At 36.1% G+C, this 13,309-nt stretch overlaps 1 protein-coding gene across 16 annotated transcripts in view; it reads right to left on the bottom strand.

Moving 5' to 3' along the window:
- Positions 1-13,309, bottom strand: part of DENND4A (DENN domain containing 4A) — a 200,677-nt gene that overhangs the window by 34,459 nt on the left and 152,909 nt on the right. For all 16 annotated transcript variants that reach the window (XM_037833644.1, XM_037833639.1, XM_037833642.1 and 13 more), the window contains one exon: positions 7,683-8,776. In XM_037833644.1, the coding sequence (XP_037689572.1) occupies positions 7,683-8,776 (1,094 nt within the window). The remainder of the gene's footprint in view (positions 1-7,682; positions 8,777-13,309) is intronic.

Raw genomic sequence — 13,309 nt, 5'->3', positions numbered from 1 at the left:
CATTTCTGGGAAAACAGTCTTTACAGACACTACAGCCCATTCTCCCTTGCCTCTTCCTTCTACCTGCCAATAATGCCTGCCACAAAAATATCCCTGAAATTCAGGACAGCTGGAAAAAAAAATCATAAACTTCTCAAGTTGTGAGGAAAAAAAAAAAATGAGGGAGAGATTAAGACATTCCCAGACAATCAAAGGCTGAGGGAGTTCATCAACACTGCATCAGCCTTACAAGAGATGCTGAAGAGTTCTGCAGGTTGACAGGAAAGGACAACAGACAACAGATTGAAGCCACATGAAAAAATAAAGATATTTGGTGAGGGTAACAACATGGGTATATATCAATGCCAGCACTATTGTATTTTTGGTGTGCAACTCCACTTTTAAATTCTTACAGTGTCTAAAAGGCAAATGCATAAAATGTGATGATAAATCATTGGTTTTAGACTCATAATGTATAAACATGTAAAAGGATTACATAAGAGTGGGGATAGAAGGGTACAGGAACATAGCTTGTGTATAGTATTGAACTTAAGTCACTATCAAAGCAAATGGGATTGTTAGAGATTTAGGATGTTAAATTTAAGACTCATGTTAACTACAAAGAAAATATCAGAGAATATGAAAGCTCATAGAGACAGAAATTAGAACAGAATTTAGAGTACAGGTTGCCCAGGAAGGCAGGGGGAATGGAGAATAATGCAGTGTGGATATAGCATTTCTGTTTGGGGAGATGGGAAAGTTTTAGAAATGTGAGGTTGTGAGGGGACCATAATATTCTGAATGTGATTAATCCCATTGAATACTATGCTTGGGCGTGGCTGAGATGGGAAAGTTCATGTTGTATATACTCTGCCACAATTAAAAAATTAAAGAGATGATGACAATTAATGCAGTACATGATCCTGGATGGGACCTGGCAAGGGAGAAGAAAAGGCTCAAAAGGAAATTATCAGGACATATGAAAAAACTGGAATATAGACTATATGTTTTATATCAATGTTAAATTGCTTGAACTTGATAACTGTATTTACTGGAGTTATATAAGTGAATATCCTTGTTCTTAGGAAATGTAAATGGCAGTATTATGGAGCATAATGTATGTAATCTACACTCAACTGTTCAGAAAATGGATTGATAAATAGGCAGATGACTGAATGATATGGCAAATGTGGGAAAATATTAAAATTGGTGGATCTGGATATCTGGGGGAGGGAAGAGGTGTGTTTGAATTATTTTTGTAACTACTAAGTTTGAAAGTGTTTCAAAATAAAAAGTTAAAATTTTTATAGTTTCAATCTTATACTTAGTTATCTGAAACATTTTGAGTCAAATTTTGTGCATAAGGTAAGAGACTAATTCGTGTTTTTGCATGTGGATATCCAATTGTCACAGCACTATTTATTGAAAAACTATCATTTCCCCATTGAACTGCCTTGCCACTCTTGATGATAATTAGTTGACCATAAATCCAAGGGTTTATTTCTGTACTCTCAATTTTATTCTATTGATTTATATGTAAATATTTATGTCAGTGCCACACTATTTTGATAGCTGAAAGCTTACAGTAAGTTTTAAAGTCAGGAAGTTTGAGTCCTTCAACTTTTTCTTTTTCTTTGTTTTGTCTTTCTGGGTACATTGATTTTCTATATGAATTTTATGATTAGCTTATCAATTTCTGCAAAAACAAAAAACAAAAAAACCCTCTGCTGGAAGTTTGATACGGATGAACCGAATTTATATATCAATTTTGGGCAGAACTGCCATCCTAACAACACTGAGTCTGCCAATCCATAAACATGGACTGTGTCTTCATTTATTTAAATCTTTAAAAATTTCCCTCTGCAGTGTTTTTTTTTTTTTAATTTTTAGTTTTTTTAAATCTTCATTTTATTGAGATATATTCACATACCATGCAGTCATACAAAACAAATCGTACATTCAATTGTTCACAGTACCATTACATAGTTGTACATTCATCACCTAAATCAATCCCTGACACCTTCATTAGCACACACACAAAAATAACAAGAATAATAATTAAAGTGAAAAAGAGCAATTGAAGTAAAAAAGAACACTGGGTACCTTTGTCTGTTTGTTTGTTTGTTTCTTTCCCCTATTTTTCTACTCATCCATCCATAAACTAGACAAAGTGGAGTGTGGTCCTTATGGCTTTCCCAATCCCATTGTCACCCCTCATAAGCTACATTTTTATACAATTGTCTTCGAGATTCATGGGTTGTGTGTTGTAGTTTGAGAGTTTCAGGTATCCACCACCAACTACCCCAATTCTTTAGAACCTAAAAAGGGTTGTCTAAATTGTGCATAAGAGTGCCCACCAGAGTGACCTCTTGGCTCCTTTTGGAATCTCTCTGCCACTGAAGCTTATTTCATTTCCTTTCACATCCCCCTTTTGGTCAAGAAGATGTTCTCCGTCCCACAATGCCGAGTCTACATTCCTCCCCGGGAGTCATATTCCACGTTGCCAGGGAGATTCACTCCCCTGGGTGCCTGATCCCACGTAGGGGGGAGGGCAGTGATTTCACCTTTCAAGTTGGCTTAGCTAGGGAGACAGGGCCACATCTGAACAACAAAGAGGCATTCGGGAGGAGGCTCTTAGGCACAATTATAGGGAGGCCTAGCCTCTCCTTTGCAGCAACTGTCTTCCCAAGGGTAAAACCCATGGTAGAGGGCTCAACCCATCAAACCACCAGTCTCCTATGTCTGTGGTCATGTTAGCAACCACTGAGGTGGGGCAGGCCAAAAATTCTTAGAATACACTTTGATTTTGAGCCTTTTCAATTCATTAAGGTCTGTTATATAGCCAAACATACAGTTTTATTTTGATGAATGTACCATATATATTTGAAAATATGTATTCTGCTATTGTTGAATACATTTTCTATAAGTGTCAGTTAGATCAAGGTAGTTAGTGTGTTGCTCAGAACTTCTATGCCTTAATGGACTTTTTGTTAGCCGTGCTATCGATTGTGGAGAGAGGGTCTTAAACTAGGAAGATTTTAAAACTCCCTTTAGTTTTTTCATCTTTTGTGCCATTGTTTTGAGGCACCATGATTAAGTACATACAAGTAGATAACTGTTATGTCTTCCTGATGGATTGTCTCTTATCATTATGAAATGTTATTATCTCTAGCAATGTCTTGAAAACCATCTTCTGGTATTAAAACAGCCAATGAAGTCTTCGTATGCTGTTTGCATGGTATACTTTGTTTTCCCTCATCCACTCACTTTCAACCTATCTTTTCTTTATATTTTGTCGTGGATTAGATCATGTCCCCCACACAGACATGTTCAGGTCGTATCCCTGATCATGTGGGTGTGGACTCATTTGTAAAAAGTATCTGCTAAGATCCTATCTGGATGAAGTCAGGTTGAATCAGGTAGGCCTTAATCTGGTGTCAGTGGAGTCCTTATAAGCAAAGGAAATTTGTTCCCAGAAGTACCAGCCACAGGAGGATACAGAAATAATCAGATCACCATGTGACAGAGGTAGAAACTGATTGCCAACAAGCTACCACCAAAACACCACAGACTTCTGAAAAGGCATGGCCTGTTGATATCTTTATTTTGGACTTCTAGCCTCTGAACTGTGGACCAAAAAATTCCTGTTGTTTAAGATGACCAGTCTGTGGTATTTTGTTTTAGCCAAACTAAGACATATTTAAAGTGTGCTTCTTGTAGCCAGAATATATTTTTTTATACACTTTGTCAACCTCTGCCTTTTAATTGAGGTGCTTAGATGACTATCATTGAAATTAATTATTAAGTTCTGATCTCCATTTCCTGTTCTCTTTTAGATTATTTGAATACTTTTCATTGGCCTTTTGGCTACATCTCATTGTGTTTTTTTAAATGGGTGCCCTAGGGAGTGCAATATTCATACCTAATTGTTCATAGCTTTCTCAGAGTTAATATTGCATCACTTCATACAGGTCCCTTTACTACTTAACCCACTGACCTTCAGTACAGTTATATATGTATATTTCCGTATGTTGAAAATCTCACCAGATAATGTTTTAATTTTTATTTTGAACAGTCATAAGTATTTTAAGAAATTGTGGAGGTAAAAAAGTAGTCTTTTATATTAATTGGCTATTTGCCATTTATTTTTCTCTTCTTTCATTTCTGAAGATTCAGGTTTCCTTCTGATATTGTTTTCCATCAGCCTGAAGAATTTCCTTTAGCATATCTTATAGAGCAAGTTTGCTGGTCATGAATTCTTTTTCATCTGAACAAGTCTTTATTTCCTCTTCACCCCAAAAAATATTTTCACTAGTTACAGAATTCTGGGTTGATAGGTCTTTTCTTTGAAAGATGTTGTTCTACTGTATTCTCATTGTGGATTCTGGTGAGGAATTTGTGATCATTTACATCCTTATACCCCTGTATGTAATGCGTTATTTTCTCTAACAGCTCTCAAGATTTTTTTTATCTTTAGTTTTTAGCACTTTGTTTATGATGTGTGTAGGTGTGGTTTTCTTCGAGTTTATCCAGTCTGAAGTTTGAAGAAATTCTTGCATCTGTAAGTCTATGTCTTTCACCAATAATTCTGCAATTGTTGAATATATGTTATATAAGTATCAATTAGATCAAGGTAGTTAGTGTGCTGCTCAGAACTTCTAGGTCTTAATGGAGACCTAGAAAATTTCAACCATTATTTCTTAAAATCTCTTTTCTGCTTCATCTCTCTCTTCTTTCGGAACCCCAACTATATGTATGTTAAACATACATAACATACATAACATATACATACATAATACATAACATACATAACGTACATAACACAAGCCCCTCAGGCTCTGTTAGTTTTTATAGGTCTTTTCTCTCTGTGTTCTTCTGACTAGATAATGTCTATTGATCTTCAAGCTTACTGATCCTTCTGCCATATCCATTCTGTTATTGAGCCCAACCAATGAATTTGTTTTTGATATTATAGTTTTCAGTCCTAAAATTACCATTTGGTTGTTTTTTTAAAATGGTTTCTACTTCTTGCTAAGAAATCCTTTCTTTTCATTCATTTCAAATGTATTTTCCTTTACTTCAGGGAGTGTAATTACAATTGCTTTAAAATTTATGTCTGATAACTCCAACATCTGGGTCATCTTGGATTTGCCATTTGTTGATTTTCTTTTCTCTTGAGAAGAAGTCACATATTCCTGATTTTTTATATAGTAAGTAATTTTGGATTTTTTTCTTGGACACTGGAATGTTATGTTGTGTAGGCTCTGGGTAACTATTATAATCCTTTGGAGAATTCTGACACATTTGTTTTAGCAGGCAATCAACCTGGATATGTTGAGAAGATAATTTTTGTTTTGCTTTTTGTAGGCAGCAGTTCAACTCTTAGGTCAGTTCTCTAAGCCTTTTCTACACTGACTTAGGTCTATCCCATGTATGCCTTGATCAAGGGTTAGGCTGAGAGTTGTGTGGGCTCACATACAGATTTAGGGAATCCCCTTTCTCTGGCTCTCCTCTAGAATTCCTCTCAAACTCTCCAATCCACAGGGGCCAACGTCCATGGTTCATCTGCCCAAGAAACGTGGTTCTTGGGTTGCTGTGGCATACTGTAACTGAGACCAGCCCTTTGGACAAGGCTGCATGATAAAAAAAAAAAAGGGGGGGGGGATTCATCTCTGTATGAGTTGCTTTCCCAAGTCTTGACCCTTCCCCACAATCTCCCTGCTTTTTATTTTTAAGAAACCTTAGTTAGCTTTTTTTTTTTTTTGCTGTGGAGTTTTTAACTATAATAATCACTGGGAGGGATGGTCTATAGTGGCCTTATGTCACCACAGTGAAGCCAAACTCTCATCTTAGTTTTTGAAGAATATTTTTGCTGGAATTATAGGTTGGCAGTCATTTTCTTGCAGAACTTTAGATGTCTTTCCAGTGTCTTCTGACATCATAATTTCTGCTATGAAGTCAAGTATCAGTATCTTATTGTTGCTCCTTTGAACACAAATTTTCTTTGGCTTCTTTTAAGATTTTCTCTTTGTCATTCATTATCATCTACTTCACTGTTAGGTGCCTAAGTGTGGTTTTCTTTATATTTATTCTGCTTCAAATTTGTGGAACTTCTTAAATCTGTGAGCTGACATCTTTAATTAATTTTAGATGATTATCTTTTCAAATATTCTTTCTATCCCATTTCTCTTTCTTCTGGAACTCATTTACATGAATGTTAAGACATGTTCACCTACTCCTACACTCATTTCTGTGTTTTCAATTTTTTTTTCCTCTCTGTAATCTCTGGATATTTTCTACTGACTTCCCTTCTAGTTTACCAATCTTTCTTTTACAGTGTTTTCTCTGCTGTTAAATCTGACAACTACATCCTTTATTTCATATATTTTTCAGTTCCATAATTTCTATTTGATTCTTTTAAATAAACTCCAATTATCTGGTGAAATTTTCCATCTTGGTAGATATTTTCTATATCTCTTCCTCTATTTTTTTAAGCATATTATAGTTATTTCATAATTATTTCACAGTTCCTTGGTAATTCAAATAACTGGATCACCTCAGGGTTTGTTTCTTTGTTTGGCTGGCTGGTTTTTGTCTCTTGGCATAGCTATTTTTGATTGAATGGCAGACACTGCATATAAAAAAACTGTAGAGACCCCTCCAAAAATGGTTCCCTCTTTCTTGTGCTAGATACGGAGAGGCTGATTATTGTAATCTAATTTCAGACAGAGCTGAGTCAAGCCTGAGCTTTAGTTCTGGTCACACGCAGTCTACCTCTGGTTTGCCAGTGCTCCTAAGACGTAACTCTGCAGGACTTTAACTGAGGGCCTGGTGGGTGTGTTCACCAAATGTCCTTCCCATGACAGCTCATGAACTCTAGATCCTGTGTTCCCAGCACCAGGAAACTGCTGACTTTGTTTACCTTATTAGACTTCTGTCTCATGCAGCATCAGTATTTGGAAAATGTCTTTAAGGGGAAACCTTCTGTGTATTTGAAGCCCCTCAGGTTTCCAATTCTGCCTCAGTAGCTCTACAAGATCCCAAACGCTCTGCTACTCCAGTGTCCCCACCACCTTGCAGTTCTCTGATAAGGCAAAGCCTGGATTTGCAGCCTTTTGCTTTGTGTGCAGAATTAGCAAATACCTTCAGGGAAAAGTGACTGAAGAACTGCAGCTCACCTCTACAATTCTCTCCTCTCTTACCCCTCTACTTTCTGGTTACTTTAGCAGCTATCTTTTGACTTTAAAAAGATACTTTCCTTATTTCATCTAGTTTTCTGCTCTTGGAAGGTATATATGTCTATAACAGGCCACTCCATTGTAAAAAGGAAGAGAAATCTTATGCCTGGTTGGTAATTGTTAAAGTCATTACAGACACTGTATCTGGAAAAATAATCTGCATTTTGAAGAGAATACTAACATTCAGTAAGCACTTTCACATACCACTAATTCTTACTTCGGTTACATATCATTTTCTTTCAAAACCAAAGTATAAACATAACCTTAGTTAGTGATTTTTCTTCCCTTTTGAAGTTTTTCTTCCAGCTCAAATACCAACACTTATAAACCTTACACATCCTAAGAGTCCTTTTAATAAAGCTGTGTTTAAGAAGCCTGGTTAAAACACACATCATTACAAGTAAGGGACTCTTGTGGGGGGAGGTGAAAAGAAAAGCAGTAGTAGCAAATAGCAACAACACTTACCTTGGATGATGTGGTATACATGGTAAATCTTGAATACCATTTGCTTGCTTTCTCTGCAACTCCTTTTCCAGCAGTGAACATACTGTTCCTTAGAACATCTAGTTTAGGTGCTAGTAGTGCATCTAAATTAAATGAAGGTGATGAATAGGTTAATGTATCTTTAGAGTCTTCCCTAAATGGGCAAGTAGGTGAGAAGGCTGGAGAAGACCAGAGTCTACCCCTTGGTCTGTCTTCGCTTTTTGTATAACTTTTAGATTTTGTAAGTCTCACTGGCCTAGAAGAATTAGGGGGAAGGCTAGATCTTCTGCATTTCTTGACCAATGTTGGACTTTTCTTATCGCTTAATTTATCATCACAGGTCCGCTGTAAATCAATACTTGGTGTACGACTTGTCAAAGGACTGCTCATGTTATTCATATACATCACAATTTCTTCAGCTAAATCACGCTTAGCAGAGGGTGTTGAAATACTTTTATCATCTTCATCTTCCTCCTCCTCTTCTTTTTGTTGTTCAGTCTCAGCAACCAAAATAGAGAGGGGATCAAATCCAGTTGCAACATCAGTTTTTTCAAAAGGTTTTACTGAAAAGCTGTTGTTCATGTGTTGAGTCCTTTTGGGATTTTGTGCAGCAACATAGCCTGCTTTTGACCCATCTGTTTCATTGTCTAAATCTTCTAAATCGAAAATAACAGGAGAATCCACTTTATCTGCCAAACAGTTAGAACCATCAAAATGTATGTCATCATCACTAGATTCTTTTCCTAGACTGTCTCTTTTTGATATTAAAGGTGGTTCTCCAATATCAAGACTATTTGGTCTTGTGTTTTTTGACATAACACTTGAAAGAATTTTCGCATCGGCTCCTAAGTTTTCAACTATCTCTCCAGGGTTTGCTTCCTGGTTAATTCTATTGAGCATAAATCCCATCAGAACCCCTCCACTGAGATTAGGGTTTCTATTTCCCCAGGCCATTTGCTGCTGCAAATTAGGTTCATTGTCACTTTTATGCCTTTTTCTGAAGTATCTACTTGGAATATTTCCTGTTTCATTTGTATCTTCAAAAGATGACATTAACAACAGCTCAGATGTGCTTTCTGAAAAAACAAGAACAATGTTTGTAGCCATAAAAAATGTAATGTGCAAATACAGGTCATCTTAAAACCTGTAAATACTAGTAATTAAAGTGATGACAGTAATCATTCATTGAGTGCCTACAATTTGGGGGCACTATAGTAGGCACTTTACTTACATTATCCACTGTAAATGTTCCAACTTCATTATGGACTGAGAAAAGGTGACGCTCAAAGAGATTAGTTGTCTTGCCTAAATTTCCTAGTCCTAAAATGTTATAACTGGAATTCAAATCCAGGTTTGGTAACTATAAAGAGTATGCTCCTAGACATTTAGGATGTTCAGATTTTTTAAAAATTATAAATTAAGATTAATATTTATTCTTCCTATATTTAAAAATAATAATAAATTTACATCAATTCCACTAAATTGATTAAATACCGGTTGTTATGTAATTGTGGTTGTGCTAGATAACCCTGAGATTCTCAGTGTTCTATTAAAATGAAAAAACAAAAACTAAACAAAAAAGGCAGCTATAACTTTATCCATAAATAAAAATAATTTTTAAAAACTCCAAATTCTTATTACTACAGATGTAGCTATATAACTTTATCTCTGTTTAAGCACTGATTGCAAGTTTCTGCCATTCATATACGAATGGCCGTTTTCTACATGGAAACACTGTTTACTGCTTTCTACTAAATTACTTAGATAACAATGCTGAAAGGAAATCTAGATTTCTGATCTATTTAATTGTCCTTATATGTGAGAGTCTTCTAAAGAATTAATCTAAGTATGGTATTTGCAACTATTCTTACATGCTTTATCCAACAAAATTAGCTTTCTACAACCAGGGAACTATTAAAACTGTGCCTTTTTCTTGCCATGTGATGAATGCAGGTGTCAGGACAGGCAGTAAAAGGGCATACTAGAGAAAGAGATTATAAAAGATCCTATAAACTAATATTGTTTAATAAACATATACCATCAACAAGCAAAACAGGGCAGCAGAGAGCCAAAGTTTATTCTCATTATTTCATATCAGCTTATGATTAAGGACATAAGAAAATAAGAATATATTTTCTTCTGACAGTCTGGGAAACTTACTGTTTGACAGGTTAAATATTATCAAAATCTTGGTGAAATCTTATAATCCAAAGATAACACTCTGGAATTGTATTCAAATGGGTGTGCAGGGGCTCCTCTGCAAAGTCATCACTATGCTATGGCCTGCTGACAAAAGAAGCCGGTTTTCAGACTATACCAGGGGTTGACAAGCTACGCCCCCAAATCAAATATGGCCTGAAGCCTGTTTTGGTACAGTCTCAAATGGTTTTTATATTTTTAAAGGGCTGTAAAAATCACACATAGACACTCAAGAATATATGACAGAGGTTGTATGTGGTCTGCAAAGCCTAAATATTTACTACCTAGCTTTTTATAGAAAAAATCTGCCTGATCCCTGAACATAATAAGTTTACACACATGCTTAAGTCCACTAGACTAGGCTGGAATCTGTTTCTGATTTTGGCTAATTGAGCTGCCCAACAAAGTAGAAGATCAAATTGTGATGGTCAATATTTATATGGGTCATTATTCCTAGATGTCAAATTACATCAGAAACAGAGCTGAAGATCTCAAAGTAGAGGTGCTTCCCAAATACCAATTTCAGGGCAATTTAACCCTGATCTAGCCCAGGTCTTGAGCAATTTCATTAGTATAAAAACAAAAAATGACCTGAAGCTCAGCCAAGGAGGCAGGCTGAGGTGGGCGGCCAAAAGAAAGTGTAAAACAAGAAATAAAATCTTACTAAGATACCTTTAGGACAGGACAAATACGAATGTTCTAGCACTTAATGCTTTCACTCCTAACTCTGTCATTGCTTTTTCTCCTTTTTTGGTAAGTGTTGCTTCTTATATCAGGCTATCAAATGTGAAAATTCCTTAAAATTTGAAATGTCCCTTAAGATTTGATCCTTAAAATTACAACCTTAGTGTATAAGGGGTATTCAGTCTCTCTTATACACTGAAAGACTGAATATACCAAGTGCACAATGGTCAAACACTATATGACAATAGTATTTTGACCCACAACCTCTGCAGAAACCAGACCAGGAAGTCAAATCACAACGCTTTAGCAATAGGGCCAGGACAGTCAGGATTTGATCAATGATGGCCAGCTTCCCTTTTGGTTGCCCCTATTTTTAAAGAAAAGATTTCACATGTTTTGCAATCACATTAATGTTAAGAAGTAAACTGAAGACACTCAGTGAGGAGTTTAACATGATAAAGTGTTTGATGTTTATACTGTTACAGTTTTAGACGCACATAAAGTAAAGGTTTCTCTGTATGCTTTTGTTAGGTTTTGTTCCTTGTAATTTACTCATGTTTGAAAAATTTCTAGGAAGTATTACTATACTTATATTTTTGTGTTCTTAACTGATGATGATTACTAATTACTATTATTTACTGGTTAGTGTCAGAGCCATGTTGAACAATAGAAGACAGGTGCTTTATATTTTTACTGCTCTAAACACTGATTTAGGTTACTACACAATCAGTATGCTTAATTGCTACAAGGTATCAATCACTAACTTTGCAACTTTCCTTAAGTAACTGTATCACTAATGTAGACACACTCCCTTAAATAAGACAGACTGTCTTGTTAGGATATTAGGTGATCCAAAGAGCACATGACTATAAACATCTTCGATGATATTGTGCATGTGTATGCTTATGTGTTTCTATTGGTTTGTATGTGTTGGGGAAGCATGAAAAATCTATTCTATTAATTCACTTCAGTAATCCCATGATATCAAGATAGAAGTCAAAAAGTCTTATTTCCAAGAGAAGAAATAATAATTATACATTTATAGCTAGTGGGCTCTAGTAGTCTGTGATTATCAAAATCAAGCAAAGATGGAGAACAAGGTATTGGGTGGGTCGGCCTGCCCTGAGAGGTCAGAGAGATCATCTTGGAGAAGGGAAGATAAAGTACCAGGGCTCCCTCTGGGGCCAGTTTATGGGTGGTACAGAGGAATGCTTCTGAATGCAGTCTGCATGGTATCACTCAAAGATTCTTTTAGACCTAAGGCCAGAAGAATGGAACTTATGTTCTTTAATAGAGAATCTTATAAAAACCTGAAAGAGCCAACCTTTCCCCAAGTGGGTAAAAGCAGCAGAGAAAGACAATAAGAATCAGGGAGGCGTAAGCAGCATAGGCGGCAGAAGCGATGGGTTTGAGAGAATTATAAAAGACATGGAGGACAGCACATGAGAGAACTGGATTCTTTCAGGAGGAAGGAGGACACCTGAGCACCTTGAGGTCCTGGAGTTTTTACTGGATGATAATTTGGAGTCAAAGTGTACTGAAATTATTATCCCTATTCTTAGTTATCTTTCTCTTCATGCCTTCTCCTCCCCACCTCCTTACTCACACACACAGTTTTGATTGCTCTAGCCTTGGAAATCAAAGGTTAAAACTGTTAATATTGCCATTCTTACAATTTTTCAGATAAGACATTAAAATTTCCTACTGCAAACTGTCAATTTCAGTACTAGCACAACTTTTCCTGCTACTGAGGCTAATATTAATTCTTGCAATTTTAACATTTTTCTTGCCTTATTGCACTGATTTGAACTTTCACTGAAATGCTGAAAAGAAATGGTGACAATGGGCAGCTATGTTTTATTCCTAAATTTAAAGGTAATTCACTTAACATTTCATTATTATGTATGTTTGCTGAACACCTATTTTTCACTATGAAGCTTTCCCACTTCCCTGTCTGCTTTTGAGTCTTTGCTCAATGAAAGTGATGGTGGCTGACTCTTGCTATAGCAAGCTCTAAATAAACAGGCTGTTCTCACTTGGGTGGTTTTTGTTTATTTCTACAACACTCTAATAGTGCAACTCAAAGCTGGTTCCAGTCTGGCAACTATTACAGGCCCATAAAGGGCTTACACCAGAATGTAAATCAACAATGTTATGTTGCTTAGTTCAGCTGAACTACGCAACACGATCATTCTTTTCATGATTAGATTTTCTAGTTGACGGAAGCAGTGTATTGATTTATATTCTGGTGTGAGGTCCTTATGTTGCAGTCTAGCTCTTTGAGCAGCATTGCTCTAGGTTGACATCATATACATCTATGACTTCAATTATCACCTATATGCTAATAACTCAAATCTTATATCTATAGTCAAGACCTCTCCTCTAAAACTATAGGCTTATCTATTCAACTACTCATGTCTCTTTTTATTCCCAAAGTATCTCCAACACAACATGTTCAAAATCAAACTTGATCCTGCTCCCACCACTACCACTCCTCTAATGTTCAATATTCTGTATCTCCATGTTATGCCACTATCCATCCACCCATTAAGCAAGTAATAAGTCTGACCCCCTCCTTTTTTGTCATTTCTCACATCCAATCCAAAACTAAGATCTGTTGAGTTAAATGCCTCTCTCATATTCATCACTTTTTTTGGTCCCTACCACTACCAAACTAATACAAGCCACCATCCCAGAAGGCTCCTGTCTTCCCACATCTACTCTAG

This window comes from Choloepus didactylus, chromosome 4 (genome assembly GCF_015220235.1).
Source record: "Choloepus didactylus isolate mChoDid1 chromosome 4, mChoDid1.pri, whole genome shotgun sequence".
Lineage (NCBI taxonomy): Eukaryota > Metazoa > Chordata > Mammalia > Pilosa > Megalonychidae > Choloepus > Choloepus didactylus.
This window is presented reverse-complemented; position numbering and strand designations above follow the sequence as displayed.